Consider the following 20548-nt stretch of genomic DNA (forward strand, 5'->3'; position numbering starts at 1 on the left):
TCATGAGTCTTTCACTTAAGAGGTTTATTTATCATTTACTTGTGATCACTGGCTAGGCCTGTGCTACTCAGGGTGTAGTGGTGTCAGTCCCCAGTGATTTGCTTCCAATTCATGATAAACACAAAAAATTGAAAGCTGCAAAACTTTAAAACTTTTACAGCAATTTGACATTGCCAAGTTTCATCGCATTTTATAAGAGTATCTAAAAAAAAATAAAACCACCTGTTATCACCAGTTACTTTGAGAGCACTATCCTAGTGAGTCCACTGTTTCTTGAAGGCTGGAGGTTGTAAAAAGAACAATCTTTTTATTCTATCATTCCTAGAATTTTCTGGTTGGAATTCTTTTATAAAACGAAATTTTTCTCATCAACTCAGGTTATTGTGAAATATGTTTAGTATAGGAAAGGCAGGATAAATGCCTGCTTCTTTTTAATTCCTAGTATTTAGAATGATGATGGGTTGTATGGTAGCAACTACTAAAGTGACTGTATATCAAAGTATTATTATGACCACATGGATTTTTATATATTTAATGTGTTTAAATCAATTACAGTGATTATTCATTTAGGTGGTCATATTGTGACATTTTTGGCTAGTTGAAGTTCCTTCAAGTTTACTCCTACAACTTTCAAACACAATTGGTAGTCTTAGATAGCATTTTTGCTTTCTGTCGTAAGATGTTCCAAGTTTGGAATCTGCCATTTCTCTACACCAATAATTTTCAACCTTTTTCATCTCATGGCATACATAAACTAATTACTAAAATTCTGTGGCACGTCAAAAAATATATTTTTTGCTGATCTGACAAAAACAATAGGTATAATTTTGATTCATTCACACCAGATGGCTATTATTGTTTTGGCTGTTGTCATTGTTTGACTTGATAACCTAAGGGAAAAGAGGACAGTGCCCCTAAGTAGTCAGGTAATGCATGTTTTAAAAATTCTTGCAGCACTTGGGTTGAAAGTTGCTGCTTTACAAGACTATGATTCCATTTAATGAGAAATGACATTTTGAAATCACAATGATGGTGCTAGGAGGTACACACATTTTAATTAATACGAATTGACAAAATGCTTTTCCAAAAAGGCTGGGCCAATTTACACTCTTATAAGCATGTATAAATGTAAATCTAATTGAATATTATTTTAAATATGTTAATCAATTTGATAGATGAAAAATAGTATTTTATTGCCTTCTGAATTTGTTTTTCTCTAAATTATATGAAGTTTGAACATAAATTTCACATGTATTGGTCTTTTATTTTTCTTTTGGTGAACTGTCTATTCATATGCTTTGGCCATTTTCCTATTGGGGGTTTGTTCATTCTTCATTTTTCCATCAAAGACGTCTTGCATCAGCTATGCAGTAGGTCATGCTATGGAAAAAATGATAGAGCTCCATGATCTCAAGGAGCTTACATTCTAGGCAGAGAACTAAGTACTTATAATAAAGTAAAGATGATATTATGAATGAAGCCATGACACCTAATGTCATGGAAAGACATCTAATCTTCATTAGCTTTTGTTTTTTTTTTTAGGGTTCTAAATTAATTTTTTCCATAGTTTGGGACTCCAATTCATCTGGAATTTGGATGTACCACAAAGATCTAACTTAAATTTTCCAAATGATATCCAACTGTTCCAGAGTCATTTATTGAATAACAAGCCCTTCTTTACCTTGGGACTTTTGACTTACTTATGAATGTAGGCATTCCTGTTTTAATCTTAAAGGAAATACCTCTAGAGTTTCATCAATATATAGGATGTGGATGTTCGTTAGAGAAATACATTCTCTACCACATTAAAAAAGGGTTCTATTTCTCACAATTGTTACTGACTTTTTAAAATCTTTGGCCATTTCTTAAGTATGCCTGAGGTCTACTTCCATAAAATAATAGATTTTCTAATACTAAATCATTCTTGCTTGACTAGTATAAATTCTATCGGTCACTTCATTCTTTTAAAATATTTCTCTGAATTAGAATGCTAAAATTTTATTTAGAATCTCTGTACCCATAATAGTGGTATTTAAACTTCTGGGGCGTCATGAACCATTTTAGATAATCCGATGAAAGCTATGAGCTCTCTCCCTAGAAATATACTATTAATATAAAAATCTGCATACCATTCAGGGGCTGCATAACCCATAGTCTAGCGACTCATCTTTATTGTAATTAACTCCACACTTAGATGGTTTCCATGCTACTACCATTTAAATACTGTCTTTCCCAATTCTAAATTCTTCATTGTGGCTCATCTTTTGGTTAGCAAAAGGATGTTTGAAAATACTTTCCAAAAGGACATGTGAATGGTATGTTTTCTGAGCTTTTGTAGAAGTTAAATCTGGCACCAACCTAATCACTGTTATTTTGTTGGGTTTCTATTTCTGTCTTGATACTGGTAAGATATTTAAAAGTTAAGGCTGATACTAAATCCTTTTTTAGCCAATATTAATCTAATAGTAATTTTCACCCCCCCCCCACCCTGTTATCTTTGTCCATGGGTCCTTCCTACAAGTTCCTTGACTTGACCCTTCCTATTCTTTCCCATGTTACCCCCCCCACCCTCCCCTCTGGTCACTGTCAGTTTGTTCTTTATTTCCATGTCTCTGGCTCTATTTTTGTTTGCTTGCTTGTTTGTTTTGTTGATTAGGTTCCACTTATACGTGAGATTATATGGTATTTGTCTTTCACTGCCTGGCTTATTTCACTTTGCATAATATTCTCCAGTTTTCTTATACTCAGAAATTATCTTCTTTGATTATAGCTTCACTTATTCTAGCTTTTGGCATTTTTCTTACTTGCTTGTTTTAGTTCAAAACAAAATATGGCAGATTTTTCCACAAGCAATGCTTTTACAGAGCTGGCTTACATTAATTTTTGTTAATATATTAAAAATATCTACATTTTATATTTAATGGAAAAGCCATGCATTTTCATTTTCTAGTTGCTAAGAGCATTTCTGATTCTTAGTTTAGATAACTGCAATTTCCTTTATTGGAGCTGTGAGCAGCAGTACATTAGTCTTAAGCCTATCATCACCTCTGCTTGAAGTTCTTTTTTTCCTCTATTAAGAAAGATAACTAATTCTGGTGTTTAGAAATTGTTACATTTCATAAAGAACATTATAACATCTGGATGATCATGAAAATGTTTCACAGCGTTCACTGGAGTTATTGGTTTTCTCTTATTACCTTTTTAAAGAACACTAATTACTCATTATTCTTTTTTTTTCCTCATCCATTTGCCCTTTTCTTCTACATTTTGGATAATCTTATAGATCCCAGGTTATACCTTTAATCAGATGACTTTCACAATGTCTATATTTTTTAAAAGGCTGAAGTAAATGTGATCCTGTACTACTATTTATAATAGGAAATATTTAAAACAATCTAATTATCCACCCTTAAAAGAACAGATAAATATAATGTAGTATTTTACATTATGGAAAACCAAAAAGAATTAAAGAAAATGAAATAGATCTATACACAGCATCATGATTAGACTGATTTAGTAATTAAACATTATTAATAGCCCTGGCTAGGTAACTCAACTGGTTAGAGTGTTGTTTTAATAGGCGAAGGTTGTGGGTTCAATCCCCAGTAGGGCACATACAAGAATCAACCAATGAATGTTTCAATCAGTGAAATAACAAATTGATGTTTCTCTCTCTCTCTTGCTCTCTCCCTCCTTTCCTCTCTCTCTCTAAAATCAATAAAGAAAAAATTATTAATAGATTAATATTGGTTTAAAAAAGCTTTAGTATTGATCTCTCAAAATAATACTGAATAAAACAAGGTTCATGTATGAATATTTATGTAAGTGAAAATAATGAAAAGTAACAATACTATATAGTATTTATGGCCCTGTAAATATTTTTAAATGAACTAGAAAAATAATAGGTGATAGTGACTGCTTCTAAAATGCAGATGGGGAACAGATGTTGCCATGGTGAGAAATTAGGTATGGTTCAAAATGTATTTTCTTTTTAATAAAGAGACCAGAAGCAAATAAAATGAAATGTTAATAGCTGTTAATTCTAGATGGTGTGAGTATGGTTTTTTGCTGTATACCTTTATGTATTTTCAAGCTTTTAAATTTCTTGAAAAGACAATAAGAAATATTGGATGAAAATGTAGCATTAAAAGATTAATGTAAATCCACCACTACTCATGGACTACAATACATTATCATCTAATACATTAAAAATGAGGGTAAAAAATAAAGGTGTTTTCTTCTTAAGTAACTTCAATCTATTTTAGAATTTTTGAATAATGTTGGGGGTTCATGCCATAATAAAAATTATAGCCTATAATGTATCTTTTGTTTTACTCTTTCGTTTAACTTCTATTTTCTTTAACCTAGTTCAATTTAGTAATTGTTTTTATTCATTTCTTTATTTTGGTACCCTGTTATTTCCTTGTTTTTAAAAGCCTGTGCCTAGAATTGCTTTCCCCTTATTATTAAGTGCCGAGTTTCTTTCTATCATTTTTTCTCATAAAGCATTACAGTATACTTTAAACTGTGAGCATTTCTGTTGTCTACCTGGGATATATCTCCCCTTTGTTTCCTTCAGTGTTCACTGTAATAAATTCTCTTAGGCTCTCATGGATTTTTTTTAAAGATTTTATTTGTTTATTTTTAGAGAGGGAAGGGAGGGAGATAGAGAGAGAGAGAAACATCAATGTATGGTTGCTGGGGATCATGGCCTGCAACCCAGGCATGTACCCTGACTGGGAATCGAACCTGCGACACTTTGGTTCGCAGCCCTCGCTCAATCCACTGAGCTACACCAGCCAGGGCTTGGATTTTTGTTTTATGTTACTCTTAAGTAAATACAGTGAATGTTTCATTTCCCTTTTCAACTTGTCTTAACCAAATAAAGTGTTTCCCACTGGTTTCGGTGGCATCCTTTCTCCAAATCTAATTATGTGATTTCCTTTTTTTAAACTAGATTTGTTTTTGTTCCTGTTTTGCTTTTTGGGGAGAAGGGGAATATGAAACACCAATTTGATAATTCAAAAGGTTCTTTTCTGAATATGAAAGGGTATATGTGAAAGAGAAGGTATCTGGGTTATCATTGGTTCTTAAATACTAAGTAATAATTATACAGTAGCTTATAATTTATAATGTATTCACACATAATTTCCTCATGTGACAATAAATACAGCTCCAAGTTACTTATTACTGGAACAATATACGATTATAACAATTTGGACTAAAATTTGTAATAATAAACATGCTGGTAAAAATCTGTAATTTGGAACTTAGGATTTTAGAAAAGTTAGCAAACCTGAGTCAAAGGGGTATTCTGGTGACTAAAGTTTAATAAAAATTAAGGGAGAAACACCTTCTGATACTTAAGAAGAGTTAGAAAGATAAGCAGTAAAACATGGAAATGAAACACTGATATGGTCCTTATAAATGATTCTTTTCTTATCTGTGCCTCATCTCATAAATGAACGAAAACCAACTTACTCCTGAAACAAGTCTCAGGAGTAATGAGACAAAAGTCTCAGGAGTAAAGTAATTTAACTTCAATCCCATCTTATGGGGAGGAAGATTAACTTTCTTATATGTATAAAGATATATTACTGGATAAAACAATAAAGAAAACATCCTATGAGTAGTGTTACTGGCCTTCTAAAAATACAAAAAGGCTGGAGATAAACAAAGAGTAAGTAGGAAAGAATGGTTATTTGGTATTATTATCTGTACTCATATGCCAGCCTCTTAGTAGAGGCATTTGAGTCTGTATGTTGCTTAAGAACTGTTTTGTCATTAGACACCTTGAACTACAAGGCAAAGTGTGGCTTCAGAGATTGCCAACTTATTTTCTAGCTTTTAGAAAGTCTGAGGCAAAAAGTCATTTTATCCTTTATGACCTTTGAAGGGACACACTTTAAGAAATGAATGTAAACTATATTCATCTTAAAGACGGCAGTAGACACATCTGTTTTCTGCTCAGTTCCTTCTTTCATCATCCTCTTCAGAAAGATGGCCATTTTAATTTCAGTGTACACAAATCTGTTGGATCATGTATTCATACTGGGCTATTAACGGTCTCTCTCAAAAATTTGTATCAAGATATAAAAAAATATCAAGGTAACACTTATAGAAGATCATGTAGTATTTAGCTGGGGCAGATTATGTTAGACTATGTGGAACCAGAAGAACCAACTGATACCATACAGAGAAGATCTCATGACAAATACTATATGAATCTCACCTATAAGCAGAACCTGATCAACAAAACAAATAAGCAAGCAAAATATAACCAGAGACAATGAAATAAAGAACAGACTGACAGCAACCAGAGGGGAGCGGGAAGGGGAATAAAAAAGGAAAGAAGGGGAAGGGTTGTCAAGGAACGTGTATAAAGGATCCATGGACAAAGTCAAAGAGGGGTAGGATTGAGGGTAGAAGGTGGGGATGGGTGAGGATGGGGGAAAATAGAGACAACTGTACTTGAAAAACAAACAAACAAATAATCAGTTTAAACAAACAAACAAAAAAGAAGTAGATCTCAGCAATGTGGACCTTGAACCTCTGGTACTGATTTTCCAGTTTCAATTCTAGGCTCTATATGGCTTGTTATGTTACAGTTTCTGTTCTTGAACACCTATTTTATTTATAAGTGTGTGTGAATGTATATTCGTGTAGGTTAGGAGTGTATGTGTGTTGTGTGTTTAGTTTTTTTTTAAATTCTTTATATTTTAAAAAGGGGGAAGGGAGGGAAAAAGAGAAGGAGAGAAACATTAATGTGCAAGATAAACACTGACTAGTTGCCTCTTGCACGCCCCCACCCAGGGGCTTGGCCCACAACTTAGGCATGTGCCCTGACCAGGAATCAAACCTACGACCTCTTGGTCCACAGGTGATGCCCAACCCCATTGAGCCGCACTGGTCAGGGCTGTGTTGTGTGTTTGAAAAAATAAGCTCTCTTGAGTGTTTGTGTGCATGTGATATGTAAAGCCAAATGGCTTAAACTCACACCTGGGTCTTTTAGCTGTGGGGAAATGGTCACTTTCACCATGTATGTTAGCCAAAGTTACACACCAAGTATATCTCTAGTAAACTCCACTAATTAAGCTGGCTGTGTGTTCCTCACAAAACAAAGTACTTAATTAAGAAAAAGAATTAGGACAGGTATCCTAACATCACAAAAATAGGTATCTTTGTAAAAGAATTATCGTTGGAATAAATTTATTTTTATATTTACCTATGTCATAGCTCACATATATGGAGTGGAAATTAAACTCAAGAATGAAAGATAGAAAGCCAGATTCCTACCAGACTAAAGATTTTCACTCTGGTTTGCCATTGACAAATTATATGACATTAAGCAATTCAGCTGGGGTTGAGAACCTGTGGCTTAAGTTATTCACCATTTAGTTTGCCAGTTTGCCTATGTGCTACTGGCCTGCTAGAGGTTTAACTACTGAAAGTAAAACAGTAATAAACTCATGACCTGCAGAGGAAATACAAAAGAATTATTTAAACATAATTCTGCTCAAGATTGAAATGTGGTCTTGGACTTCGCATGGCTATGTAAGAAAATCCTGAGCCTAAATAGACTCGTCCCTTTAAATGAAAAGATCTCAGGAAGTTCAACTCAAAGTTAGGTATAATATCTTACGGAAAAAGACTCTAAATGGGAAGCAGCACAAGAATTGTGGGTTCTAAGGAAATCAAGTCCTAATTAAGCAATCACAAATAATCTTAATGAGATAGGAAAGCAATTAGAGAAGCCAATCATTCTCTGGGAAGCTCAGATGTTTAAAAGAATATGTACAAAATAAAGAAAAGTGTCACAAAGGCTCAAGCCTACTAAGAACTAAAATTTCCAAATGTGTTAAAATAGCAAAATTTTTCAAGCTATGTTTGGAACAAGATGACAATCTGTTGGGGAAAGATCATAATAAGTTAATTGATAACAGAGAGGAGAAGTTCAAAAACAATTAGTCTTTGCCTTTTTTATCTGTAACTATCACTGCCCTCAGTTGGAAAGACCAGATAAAAATGAGAAGAAATTGAAGTCTGTGATAGTTAAAAATACATCCTAGAATGTTAGTTTTAAACATATTTAAGATTCTAGGCCCAAACAAATTAAATCACAATGTATCGACATTTTAAATATAAATGAAAAATGGAAAACTATTGCCCTGATTTTTGTTTTTAAAATGGAACATTCCAGAAAGTACAGAATGATTAGCTTAATATTAATCCCTAAAGAATTCTAAAAAATAGAATCGGGCATTCAAGTTTTACATACTATTTATAATTTGAAAAGCCAACATGGACAAGGTATGAAAAAATACAAATAATTATCCTTTTTTATAAGGGTTGATAAACTTTGGTAATAATATAGAATGCTACAGCAGTGAATCTTTTAAAACAGAGGAATGTAGATGGGACAATAGTACAGCTAACTAAATTCCCAATTGGTTGAATTGAACAGTTCTTTCTGAGGAGTAATGAAAAAAGGTCTCTAGCAGTGAGCTACAATAAAGATTAGAAAGCTTATTTAATATATTTGTACAAGATGAAAAGCTAGTAAGAAAATATAAGAGATTTAAAACTCAAAAGGATTTTGATAAGCTAAAACAATAAACTTAAAAAGGGAGGCACGTAACAAGAATTAACCAACTCATTTAGGTTTAAAATATTATATAAACATAAGATGGGGAAGTTTGGTGGTAATTTATGTAAAAAATCTATTTTAGTGAGTTAGAGTGTTAAAGGTAATAAAATTTTATGCTATATATAAGAAGGTCAGAAATAGGCTATTGAAATGGCCAGTTAAAGAAGTTTAAAACTGCTGCGCCATGGCTGGTGTGGTTCAGTGGACGACTGAGCACTGGCCTGTAAACCAAAGAGTCACTGGTTGATTCCCAGTCAGGGCATGCCTGGGTTGCAAGATGGGTCCCCAGTTGCGGGGTATGAGAAACATCTACACAATGATGTTTCTCTCCCTTTCTTTCTCCCTCCCTTCCTCTATGTCTAAAAATAATAAAACCTGGGTTTTTTTTTTAGTTTTAAAACTGTGAACTTAGCATTCTCTGACAGCTTTTTGAAATAAATTTTGAGCCTTCTAGACTCAAACTGCAAAGACATCTGTAATATTTGTAAATGCAAATCGTATGTAAGAGTGTCAATCAACAACTCTCATGATCAAAAGAAAAAAAGAATTCTATATTGACAATTTAAGAAGATTTTATTTATTAAATTTTAGAGAAAGAGAAAAACAGGGAGAAAGGGTGGGAGAGAAACATGGATATGAGAGAGAAACATCGAATGGTTGCCTCTTGTATGCACCCCAACCTGCACTGAACCCACAACCCAGGCATGTGCCCTAACCCAGTATCAAACCAGCTATCCTTTGCTTTGCGCAGTCAACACCCAACCAAGCCACACCAGTCACAGTTATTGACAATATTTTTCATCACTTTAATATGTAGCTAAAAGGACAATCAAATTAATAACTTACTTTCTAAAGACACTTTTTGGATTTTTGAAATTCTGTTCTTTACCCTAGCATAACACATTTTCATAAACTTCCCTTTAACTAGTACCTAAAAGTTTTAGTACAGGTATTACTTACTAAATATAAAGACTAAATGTCAAGAGTGGCAGATTTCTTTATACAATTCTACTGAGGAATTCTGTTGCAGAATCTTTACTGAAATTAGTAGTAAAAGAAGAAAAGGTCAGAAAAATGTAGCCTATTCTTATAAACTTGCTGATACTAATTTAGAGCTGTTACTCATTTTAAAAACTGAACCAATACTGAAAAAAAATACTTTTAAAAACACCAACTTTAACAGAAATAATCCAAGAAAAGGTTTTTATATTAAAGAAAAAACAATTTGGTAGACTTCAGCATAGTAATAATATACAAAGACATCTTAAGCTAAATTTTATTGAAAGACTCGATTACCTAAGGATATTAGCAAAATAAATAACCTATTAAGGGACTAATGAACCTTTATCCCATACAAAATACTAAAATTGACAACTTTCAATGCTTTTGGTGGAATCTTCTTTGATATAGTCTACCTACTTTTCTGTCAAATGATTACAAATAGTAAATCTCTATCTGAGAGCAAAAGCAGTAAGAACATAAATAGATTTAACTAATATACATACAGAAATGTACAGTCTTCTGGAAAGAATTCTTCATATGATGTAGATGGCCATGAATGTGATTTGTCTTCCTCTTCATTCTCAGTCACAGATTTGTGACCTACATGAAAGAAAACTACACACATCAGGAACAAGTACACCAATTAAAAATCATTCACTCTAATATCTAAATAATATCTTAATTAACTAGAGATATATGAAGTCCTTAAATCTGAAAACATATTAAGATAAACAAGACTGACCCAAAAAGTTAGGTGTCAATATTTAAAAAAAAAAAAAGAAAAGAAAAGAAGACAGGATGAAATAAGACTTAAGAAAGAAGAGATTTCTAATGCAGAAACTCCAGTTTGGCCTAAACTGTATCTGATTTTTAATCAACCTTTAAGGTCCACATTAAATGTTCCTATTTCTGCTGGCATTTTACAGAAAAATAACATAACTCTTAAAGGCTCTATAAAAAGGTCCCAAAGAGGAAACATCATATATCTTTTGTTTTCTCATTGTTTTACTATTACCTATTTTATGGGGAGGGTAATGGGGTAGGATATCTGGGTACCTCTTTTTGTCTTTCCATTTGTATTTTCACATTTCCCTTAGTCTCTCCTGAATCTCTTTGAACTTAATTTTATTTTTGTCCATTTTTCTTATTCTACTCTTTTAACATGACTATAATACAGAAATAAGCTATGTATTTAATGAAAAAAATTATAGATTTCCAGTTCTTATTGTGAAAAATGGTATGTGGAATACTTCATATGTTTGGTTTACAGAATTTTTTTTTTTAAAAATATGCTGTTTCCTACACAATGATGGACCTTAGGAAAAAAAAAGATTTCTCATCATGCCTTGGATTATTCACTTGTCTTAGTCCTTTAGTGCTGAACAGTCTTATTAATAAAAAGAAAAAAAAAGTTTAAGTAAATAAAAGTTTAAGTTATAACCCAAAAATACTCCTTGACTCATAGAAAAACAAATGCTCTTCTTTACTTACCTAGGTAAAGAAAGAAGGTTTAAAATCTGATAATTGAAGAAAACTATATAAACTGATTATAAAAAACAACCAGAACTGCCAGAAAATCAAACTGTATGGAAGTCCAACAACCAAGGAGTTAAAGAAATATTCATCCAGACTAGTAGGAGGAGCCGAGACAGGCATCCAGGGCGGAGAAGAAATGAGGCAAGGCGGTGGCTGCAGGACCTGGGCAGCAAGATGGTGGCTGGCACACTGGGTGGTCCCACATTTGTGTGTGGATAAACCAGGAAGAACAACAAGGTAGTGATACAGATTTCACAACCCAGGGTTCCAGCCTGGGGAAAGAAAGCCTCATAAATTCTGACTAAAAAAAACCTGTGGTGGTTGCAGTAGCAGGAGAAACACCCAGCCTCACAGGACAGTTCACTGGAGAGATCCACATGGTCCTAGAACACAAACCTGCCCACCTAGGAAACAGCACCAGAAGAGCCCAATTATGCTTGCGGTTAGCAGGGGAAGTGATGGAAAGCCAACCGAGAGCTGAGCAAGCGACATTGTTCCTTCAGACCCCTCCCTCACATATGGCACCACAACCCAGTGAACTGGTTGCCCCGCTGTGACAATACCTAAGGCTCCACCCCTTACTACATAACAGGCCCACCCAGACAAAGAAATATGGCCCAAATGAAAGAATAGATCAAAGGTCCAAAAATAGAACTAAGCAATGAAGAGATAACCAACCTATCAGATGCAGAGTTCAAAACATTGGTAATCAGGATGCTCACAGAAATGGTTGAGTATGGTTGCAAAATAGAGGAAGAAGTAAAAGCTATGTAAAGTGAAATAAACGACAATGTAGAGGGAACCAACAGTGAAGAGAAGGAAATGGAGTAAAATCAACGGTTTGGAGGAGAAGAAAAAAATAAACATTCAACCAAAAAAAATGAAGAAATAAGAATTTCACTGGCTGGCATAGCTCAGTGGATTGAGTGCGGGCTGGGAACCAAAGTGTTCCAGGTTCAATTCCCAGCCAGGGTACATTCCTGGGTTGCAGGCCAGAACCCCCAGCAACCGCACATTGATGTCTCTGTCTCTGTCTCTGTCTCTGTCTCTGTCTCTCTCTCTCTCTCCCCCTCCCTTCCCTCTCTAAAAATATATAATCTTAAAAAAAAAAATAAGAATTCCAAAAAATGAGGAGAGGCTTAGAACCTCCGGGACAACTTTAAATGTTTCAACATCCAAATCAAAGGTGTGCCAGAAGAAGAGGAAGAGTAATAAATTGAAAACTTATTTGAAAAATAATGAAGGAGAACATGCCCAATTTACCAAAGGAAATAGACTTCCAGGAAGTCCAAGAAGCTCAGAGAGTCACAAAGCACATGGACCCAAGGAAGCACACACCAAGGCACATCATAATTACATTACCCAAGATTAAAGATAAGCAGAGAATCTTTTGTTTGTTTGTTTTTAAGTATTGTTTTTATTGATTATGCTATTACAAGCAGAGAATCTTAAAAACAGCAAGAGCCCTGGCTGGTATGGCTCAATGGATTTAGTGCTGGCCTGAGAACCAAACAGTAGCCAGTTTGATTCCCAGTCAGGGCACATGCCTGGGTTGCAGGACAGGTCCTCAGTAGGGGGTACCTGAGAGGCAACCACATATAGATGTTTTTCTCCCTCTCTCCCTTCCTTCCTCTCTCTCTAAAAATAAATAAATAAAATCTTTAAAAAAAAAGCAGCAAGAAAAAAGGAGACAGTTACCTACAAAGAAGTGTCCATAAGACTACCAGCTGATTTCTCAAAAGAAATCTTGCAGGCAAGAAGGGGCTAGAAAGAAGTATTCCAAGTCAGGAAAGGCAAGGACCTACATCCAAGATTACTCTATCCAGCAAAGCTATCTTTTAGAATGGAAGGCAGATTATGTGCTTCCCAGATAAGGTCAAGTTAAAGGAGTTCATCATTTGCCCAGCCCTTATTATATGAAACATTAAAGGGACTTATCTAAGAAAAAGAAGATCAAAAATATGAACAGCAAAATGACAAAGAACTCACAGCTATTAACCGAACCTGGAAAAAAAAAAACAAAAACAAAAACAAAAACAAACTAAGCAAACAACTAGAACAGGAACAGAATCACAGAAATGGAGATCACGTGAAGGGTTATCAGCAGAGAGATGGAGGAGGAAGAATGTGGGAAAAGGTACAGGGAATAAGAAACATAAATTGTAGCTACAAAACAGATGGGGGAGGTAAAGAATAATATGGGAAATGGAGAAGCCAAAGAACTTACATGTACGGTCCATGGACATGAACTAAGGGGTGGGAGAGTGTTGGTGTGTGTGGGTGCAGGGCAGAGGGGAATAAAGGGAAGAAAAAAATGGGAAACTGTAATAACATAATCAATAAAATATATTTGAAAATAAAGAAGTAAGATTTACTGAAAAAAAATGGAAATTTAAAATTAATCATTTATTAAAGGGGGAAAGAGGAAAAAAATTCTGTCAAGAAAATGATATCCAATCCTTTGTATAAGCATACTACAAATATTTACAGTTTGTTATACAGAAGCAAGGAAAATAAAGGTAACTTCTGATTTGTGGAGTACAGTAGACTGGCTCTGGGATGGCTTGTTTTGACTTCAACATCAAATCCTTTTGTTTTGCCCAGTCTCAGTATTTTTTAAAATACTGTCATAAAACTTTATTACTAGAAAGTTGTTAATCCTTGTATTTGCCAAAAATGTTAATTACATAACTCCCCCATTACTTATAAACATTGGTCTACCACCTCCTGCATTTAAAAGCATTTCTTCAAAACTAATGTAATGTATGAAGGGCAGAGAGTTAATTCCAAGTGCAAATGAAGGATAGTGTGATAGTTTAACTGTTTCCTTATAGAATCTACTATTCTAAAAATGTTAGTTATTGATATTGAGAATATTTATCAGTAACAAAAGATTTCTTTAAAATATACTGATAATGATAGCTATATTTTCAGAGATTTAAAACCTTAAAGCTCCAAATTATAGCAGTGAAAATTATTATAATTTATTGACAATATTTCCTAGTAGTAATTAACATCTAGTAAATGTACTTCTTCAATACTTTAGCAAATCAGTGAAAGACTAAGATTTGTAAGATAATAATTCTAATGAAGTAATTTTCAATTTTTCTCTGTCTAACCCTGGTATACTATCTTTGATCAATTCATTCTAAAATAAATTTGTTTAGAGTTTTAAAGACTTATAGTCTAGTAATAATCTAGAAATGAAAAATTTTGCCACCCATTTATCTATACCAGAACATTCTTTTCTAGTATTGTTCTTCACACAAAACTGGATTATAGTGGTTTGGAGTCTTAAAATTCTATTTTCCCTTGGTATACAAAAATTTTTTTGAAGAGATACATTTGTTCATTCCTTCCCTAGGAGGCTTTGTACGGTATGCATTTCTTATCACTAGATAGGTAGGGATTTTCATTTAGTAGGAAAACTTATTTATACAATTTACCAGTATAGGTCTTACATTTTATTTTAAATTATCTTTCATTAATTAGCCTCACATAATTATGCAGACCTGCTTCAGATCAAGAAAATATCAGAGAATACTCTATGTTGAGATTAGAAATGTACATACCCTTTATCAGTATTGAATTGTTACTTCTAGTGGCTTCATTCACTAGAATCATTGCTTGGATGTATTCTGTTAAGGAAAGAAAAAAAAGGACAAAAGCAATCAGCAGTAGCATTACCTTTATTCAAGTGCCAACTACTGTACTAAACAATCTACATATTTTATTTCATTTAATCTTCACAACTCCTCTGAGGGGATCTTATAAATATCTGTATTAGAGAGAAAGAAATTGCAGCTTAGAGGTTAACTTATTCCTTTCAGGACGTTCAGCTAGGAAGTAGTACTGGATTCAATCCTAGGAATATTAGACTCATGAAGGCATGGGAAAAAATGTTAAAATGAAAAACAGTACTCATTTTTTGGACAAGTACATAATAAGCCAATGTTATAAGAGTATCCAGAAAGAATTCAACATAGTCTGAGAAAAAATAAATAGTCTGGGTGTAACGGATGTGGTATGAGGCTCAGAACAGTATTTGAGCTAGGGGACTCATGGAACCAGACAAGTCCCTCCTCCTCTCAGGAATATAGAAAAAAGGAAAAAAAAAATCCCAAAGAAGCCTCCACAGCCAAGGCTGGGAGATGAGCTATTTTGTGTATCAATACCAGCTGGCCAGTGTTATAGTTAAGAAAATATATGTGCTAAGCCAGAGAGATGGGCATGACTTTGACTCATGACATAGCTTGAGAAGCTTGCTGTGCCTGCCTGCAAGAAGCAGAAAAGGGTTCACTCCCAGTCATGGGCCATGCCTGCCTGCACTAACAATGGCAGCTAGAAAAAGGCAGAAGATAACAAAGAACTGGCAGATGGAGTTGATTGTAGCAGAAGTCGGAAATGGGGTTATTAAGGAGGTGCCTGAATTTAAACAAGGTGCAGCAGGAATTCTCCCTCTGCTCTTGGCCATGCAGCTTGGGAAGGAGAAGGGCTCTCTTGGCCATGAGAAGCAGCAGTAAAGAAAGAGACATGCTATCTGTGGTAAGGGATTTTTACCACTCCATTTGAAAGAGAGCAGTGAGACGGGAGATGTAAACAAGCAGCTGTGTAGTTTATAATGAGGAAGGAGGCCACGCGACCTGGAGTAATAAGAAAGGAGATGCTGCTGCTTTGATTGTGCCTTCGCTGGCTAACTATGAAGCTGCAAGAGACTTCCTTGCAAGATTCTGTCCTGCCGCACCTGGATTTTACCTGGCTTTTACCTTGATTTTAAGACCTGTGTCTTTCCTGAGTTCACCATGATCCAGAGTAACATGGCACATGTCCGGTTATTCACCAAGGTGCCACGTGGATGGATCCCAGTCACCAGTAACATGGGGAAAAATTTGTTTGAAAATCATCTGTCCTAATGGAATGAGGAAGTTTTCACATGAAAGTCTTATGTTCTACAACCAACCAGAGTTGAAGAAAAACAAACAAACAAACCTTCATTGACTGTATTGACCACCTATGTACAAGTTTTGCTTTCAGAAGCCTAATAGGGCAAGTTCTGCTTAAAGAAGATATAATATAGTTATATGTACTATTATATGTAAAAAACACTAGTTGTCACTGAATGATAGGATAATGGATACTTTTTGTTATGCTTTCTATATGTACCAAATGTTGTACATGAACAGACATTACTTTTGTAATACTCCCCAAGAAAAGAGAAAAAAGAAAATGGGGTGGGGTAAAAAATAGCCTGAGTTAGAGATATATTTAGTAGCTATTCAAAGCAAGCATCTTCTCCATTTTTACAATACAGCCATGGTATGGTAAAAGCAAGATTGTATAGAAGCAGACCAAACACACATAAAGGCAATACATATAAAAACAAACACATATAAAAAGGCAAACGGAACTGATACTAGGATTTTAGATGATGAAAAAACACTTGATTTTTAAAACAAACAACAGGAGCCTTGCCCAAGATGGTGACATTTGGTAAGCACATCTTGCCTCCTTACCTAACCACATCAAAATTACAACTACACTATCAGATGTGGTATCAGAACCAACAGAAATCAAGGTGAATAGAAGTCTTACAACTAAGGAATTAAAGAAGAAACCACATCTATCCAGACTGGTAGGAGGGGCAGAGATACAAGAGATGTGGAATGGACCAGTAAAATATGTGTGGTAGAGAAAAATCTATAGGGATATCCTGGGAGCAAGAGGCCCCAACCCAGAGTTCCACTGCCAGGAAGATAAGCCCCAATAACTTCTGGCTGTAAACCCACCAGGGACTGAGTAGATGGAAGAAACTCCTGGATTCCCAAGCAGTTACCTTTGAAAGACTCACACACACACTTACTCCGACTTACTTCCTTCTCAGCTGAGCACTGGGGCAACAGCCTGAAAGGCACCAGTAGCACATGGAGAGGAAATGAAGTATCTGGCATCAGGGCAAGAGCTGGGGACAGTTTTCTCCCAGACAAAACAGCAGGCAGAAGCCATTGTTTCTTTTTTGTAACCCCACCCACCCCCCAACACAGAGCCACACAGCCAGCAGGTAGGTGCCATATCTGAGATAACCTGTACCTAGCTAACACTGTTTGCTAGCCCTGGTGATTCCCTGAGGCTCAGCCCCACCCAATTTACAGACCCAACAAAGCTGTTAACAGTGGCTTTTCCATATGAATGCTTGTCTTGGCTCATGTTTCTGATCTTCCTAAACCCTCACAGCTGGTCTCCACAAGCCCCTGTACCTATCACTAAATGGCTCCAGGCCGGGCACTAGCAGCTATTTAAGACAAAGAAGATAAAAGCTATGAACAATAAAATGGTAATACATATCTATCAGCAATTGAATCTAAAAAAGAGAGGGAAGCAGAACATAAACAGACACACAGATACAGAGAGCATTTTGATGGTTACCAGAGGGGAGGGGAGTCTGGGGGAATGGATATAAAGGTGAAGAGATTAAGACATACAAATTGGTAGTTAGAGAATAGTCCTGGGGATGGAAAATACAGCATAGGAAATGGAGTAGTCAAAGAACTTATATACATGACCCATGGACATGAACAATGGTGTGGGGACTGCCTGAGGGAGTGGGGTGTGCTAGGTGTAGAGGAGCAAAGGGAAAAATAAATAGGAAAAGTGTAATAGCATAGTCAATAAAATACAATTAAAAATAAATAAATAAAACAAACAACACTGGAAATGGAATTTTACAGCATGCCAGGGGTACCATTAAGCATTACATATACTAAAAGTTTTTACTGCTTCATACCTTTACTTGTGGCAGACCCATCTTTGATCTTTTGCTTCAGTGACTGCAGCACATTTTGTACTTGCTCAAATATCATGTCTACTTTTCCATCATCTTCCAGCTCCATCCAGAAAGTCTTTGCATCACCTAAATATAAATCAGTGAGTAGCCTAATAGAAAGAGACTGTAATTTTCCCCTAGCATGTTTTGCAATCTGTTTGGTTTCTCAATAAAATGAAGTTTTAATTAGTCTTTAAATTTCCTTGAAGATGATTTTGGTTGTTTCTCAACCAAAAAAAAAAAAATAGAATCAAGAAATATGAGGTAATTGTGTTACTTATGTCAGCTAATTTAAGACAAATGTAGAAAATTTTAGGGACACTATTACATGACTGGAAAAGAAAAGGATTGACTTCATTCTTGAGTGGTAGTGAACATTCATAGACACACACTCATCTAAAAACTTTAAAGGACTTCCATTCAAGATAGTGATATAGGCAGGCACAGCTCAAATCTTTGTACAACCACATCAAAATTACAACTAAAATACAAAAAAAAAAATCACCCAGAACTGTCAGAAATCAAGTTGAATGTAAATCTGACAACTACGGATTAAAAAAAACACACATCCATCGAAACTGGTAGGAGGGGTGCAGACGAGGAATGGGCTAGTACCTCACCCACGTGTGGTGGATACAAATTCAGGATGGGTATCTTGGGAGCAAGGAGGCCCAGCCCCACATGAAGCACCCCAGCCCAGGGTTCCAGGGCCAGGAAGATAAGTCCCCACAACTTCTAGCTGCAAAAACTAGCATGCATTGAGTCAGTGGAAGAAACTGCTGGAGCCACAAACAGTTCCTCTTAAAGAACCCACACATGTATTCACCAACTCAGACTCACTCCCTCTGTGCACCAACATTGGGGTAGCATCTTGAAAGGCAACAGTGACATAAAAAGAAGAACCAAAGTGTCTGACATCAAGGTGAGCAGAAACTACTATCCCTTTTTTAAACTCTCCCCCGCAAAGTCAGTAAGTTGGTGCCATATCTGAGACTCATCAACCTGACTAACACTGTCTGACCCACCTTGGAAATCCCCAGACATTCCACCCCACCCAATTTATGGGCCCACCCAAGCTGCTTTTCAATATGAATGGCTGGTCTTGGCTTATGCTGTACAACTTCCTAAATCCCCTCAAACTAGGAACAGCTGGCTTCAGTAAACCCCAGGCCTGGCACTAGCAGCAGCTGGTCTTGGTTCACAGGCTGGCCATGCTTGGGCACTCCTAAGCCCAGCACAAGTACCACCCATCTGCAGATTGCTCTATAGCTTATGCCAAGTGACCCAGATAGAACACAAGCAGTAGCTGACCCTGCACTGCACCTCTACCTCCTGGGAACCCCGAGAACCTATGCATCCATTGGAGAGCTACAGACCACAGCGGAGCACCACCACCCAAACACTTCCACAAATGACACCCTCAAGGGGCAGAGTAAGCAGGTACTAGAGTTCTGATGAAGTAAGTCCTGTTCTGTGGAGTGGGCCTCAGGACTGTTGATCCTCCACAGAGGGCAGAGGTTGGTAGTTAAGTTGTCACAGCCAATCCTTGTAGCTAACTGGCCTGGGTAAATCCCTCCCATTGATCCGCCAACACCAACCAAGGCTCAACTACAAGAGGAGGGTGTGCCCAGTCCATAGGAAGGGCACCTCAAGTACCCAGCTTGGGTGACAGTGGAGGCTGTGCCACTGGACCCTACAGGACACTTACTACATTAGTCCACACTACCAAGACATGGAGTCAAAGCAGCTCTACCTAATACACAGAAACAAATACAGGAGGCTGCCGAAACAAGGAGACAAAGAAACATGGCCCAAATGAAAGAACAGATCAAAACTCCAGAAAAAGAGCTAAACAAAATGGAGATACACAATCTATCAGATGCAGAATTCAAAACATTGGTTATAAGGATACTCAAGGAACTTAGTGAGGACCTTGGCAGCATGAAAACTATCCAGTCAAAAACAAAGCCTATACTAATTCAAATAAAGAACAATTTACAGGGAAACAACAGCAGAGCGCATGAAGCCAAGAACAGACTAATGATTGGAACATAAGTAGGCAAAAAAGAACCAATTAGAACAAGAAAAAGTAAAAAGAATCCCCAAAAACGGGGACGATATAAGTAGCCTCTGAGATAACTTCAAGTGGTCTAACATTCACATCATAGGGGTGCCAGAAGGAGTAGAGAAAGAGCAAGAAATTGGAAATCTATGTGAAAAAATAATAAAAGAGAATGCCCCTAATTTGGTGAAGGCAATAAACATGCAAGTCCAGGAAGCAGAGATTTCCAAAAAAGATGGATGGAAAGAGGCCCACTCTAAGACACTCATTATGAAAATGCCAAAGGTTAAAGACAAAGAGAGAATCTTAAAAGCAGCAAGAGAAAAAGAAGTTAGTTACCTATAGGCAAGTTCCCATAAGACTGTCACCTGATTTCTCAAAAGAAATTTTGCAGGCAAAAGAGACTGGCAAGAAATATTCAAAGCCATGAAAAGAAGGGGCCTACAGCCAAGATTGCTCTACACAGCAAAGCTATCATTTA

General features: G+C 35.9%; 1 protein-coding gene across 10 annotated transcripts in view; it reads right to left on the reverse strand.

Annotated features, from left to right (window-relative positions):
* The window catches only part of SETDB2 (SET domain bifurcated histone lysine methyltransferase 2), a 71529-nt gene that overhangs the window by 30000 nt on the left and 20981 nt on the right, over positions 1-20548 (reverse strand). For 7 of the 10 annotated variants that reach the window (XM_028526801.2, XM_036011365.1, XM_036011366.1 and 4 more), the window contains 3 exons: positions 17967-18092; positions 14758-14823; positions 10153-10249 (listed from right to left, as the gene is read on the reverse strand). In XM_028526801.2, coding sequence (XP_028382602.1) covers positions 10153-10249; positions 14758-14823; positions 17967-18092 — 289 coding nt within the window. The remainder of the gene's footprint in view (positions 1-10152; positions 10250-14757; positions 14824-17966; positions 18093-20548) is intronic. The other 3 variants (XM_036011369.1, XM_036011368.1, XM_036011370.1) reach the window with 2 other exon arrangements.

This window comes from Phyllostomus discolor, chromosome 11 (genome assembly GCF_004126475.2).
Source record: "Phyllostomus discolor isolate MPI-MPIP mPhyDis1 chromosome 11, mPhyDis1.pri.v3, whole genome shotgun sequence".
Taxonomy (NCBI): domain Eukaryota; kingdom Metazoa; phylum Chordata; class Mammalia; order Chiroptera; family Phyllostomidae; genus Phyllostomus; species Phyllostomus discolor.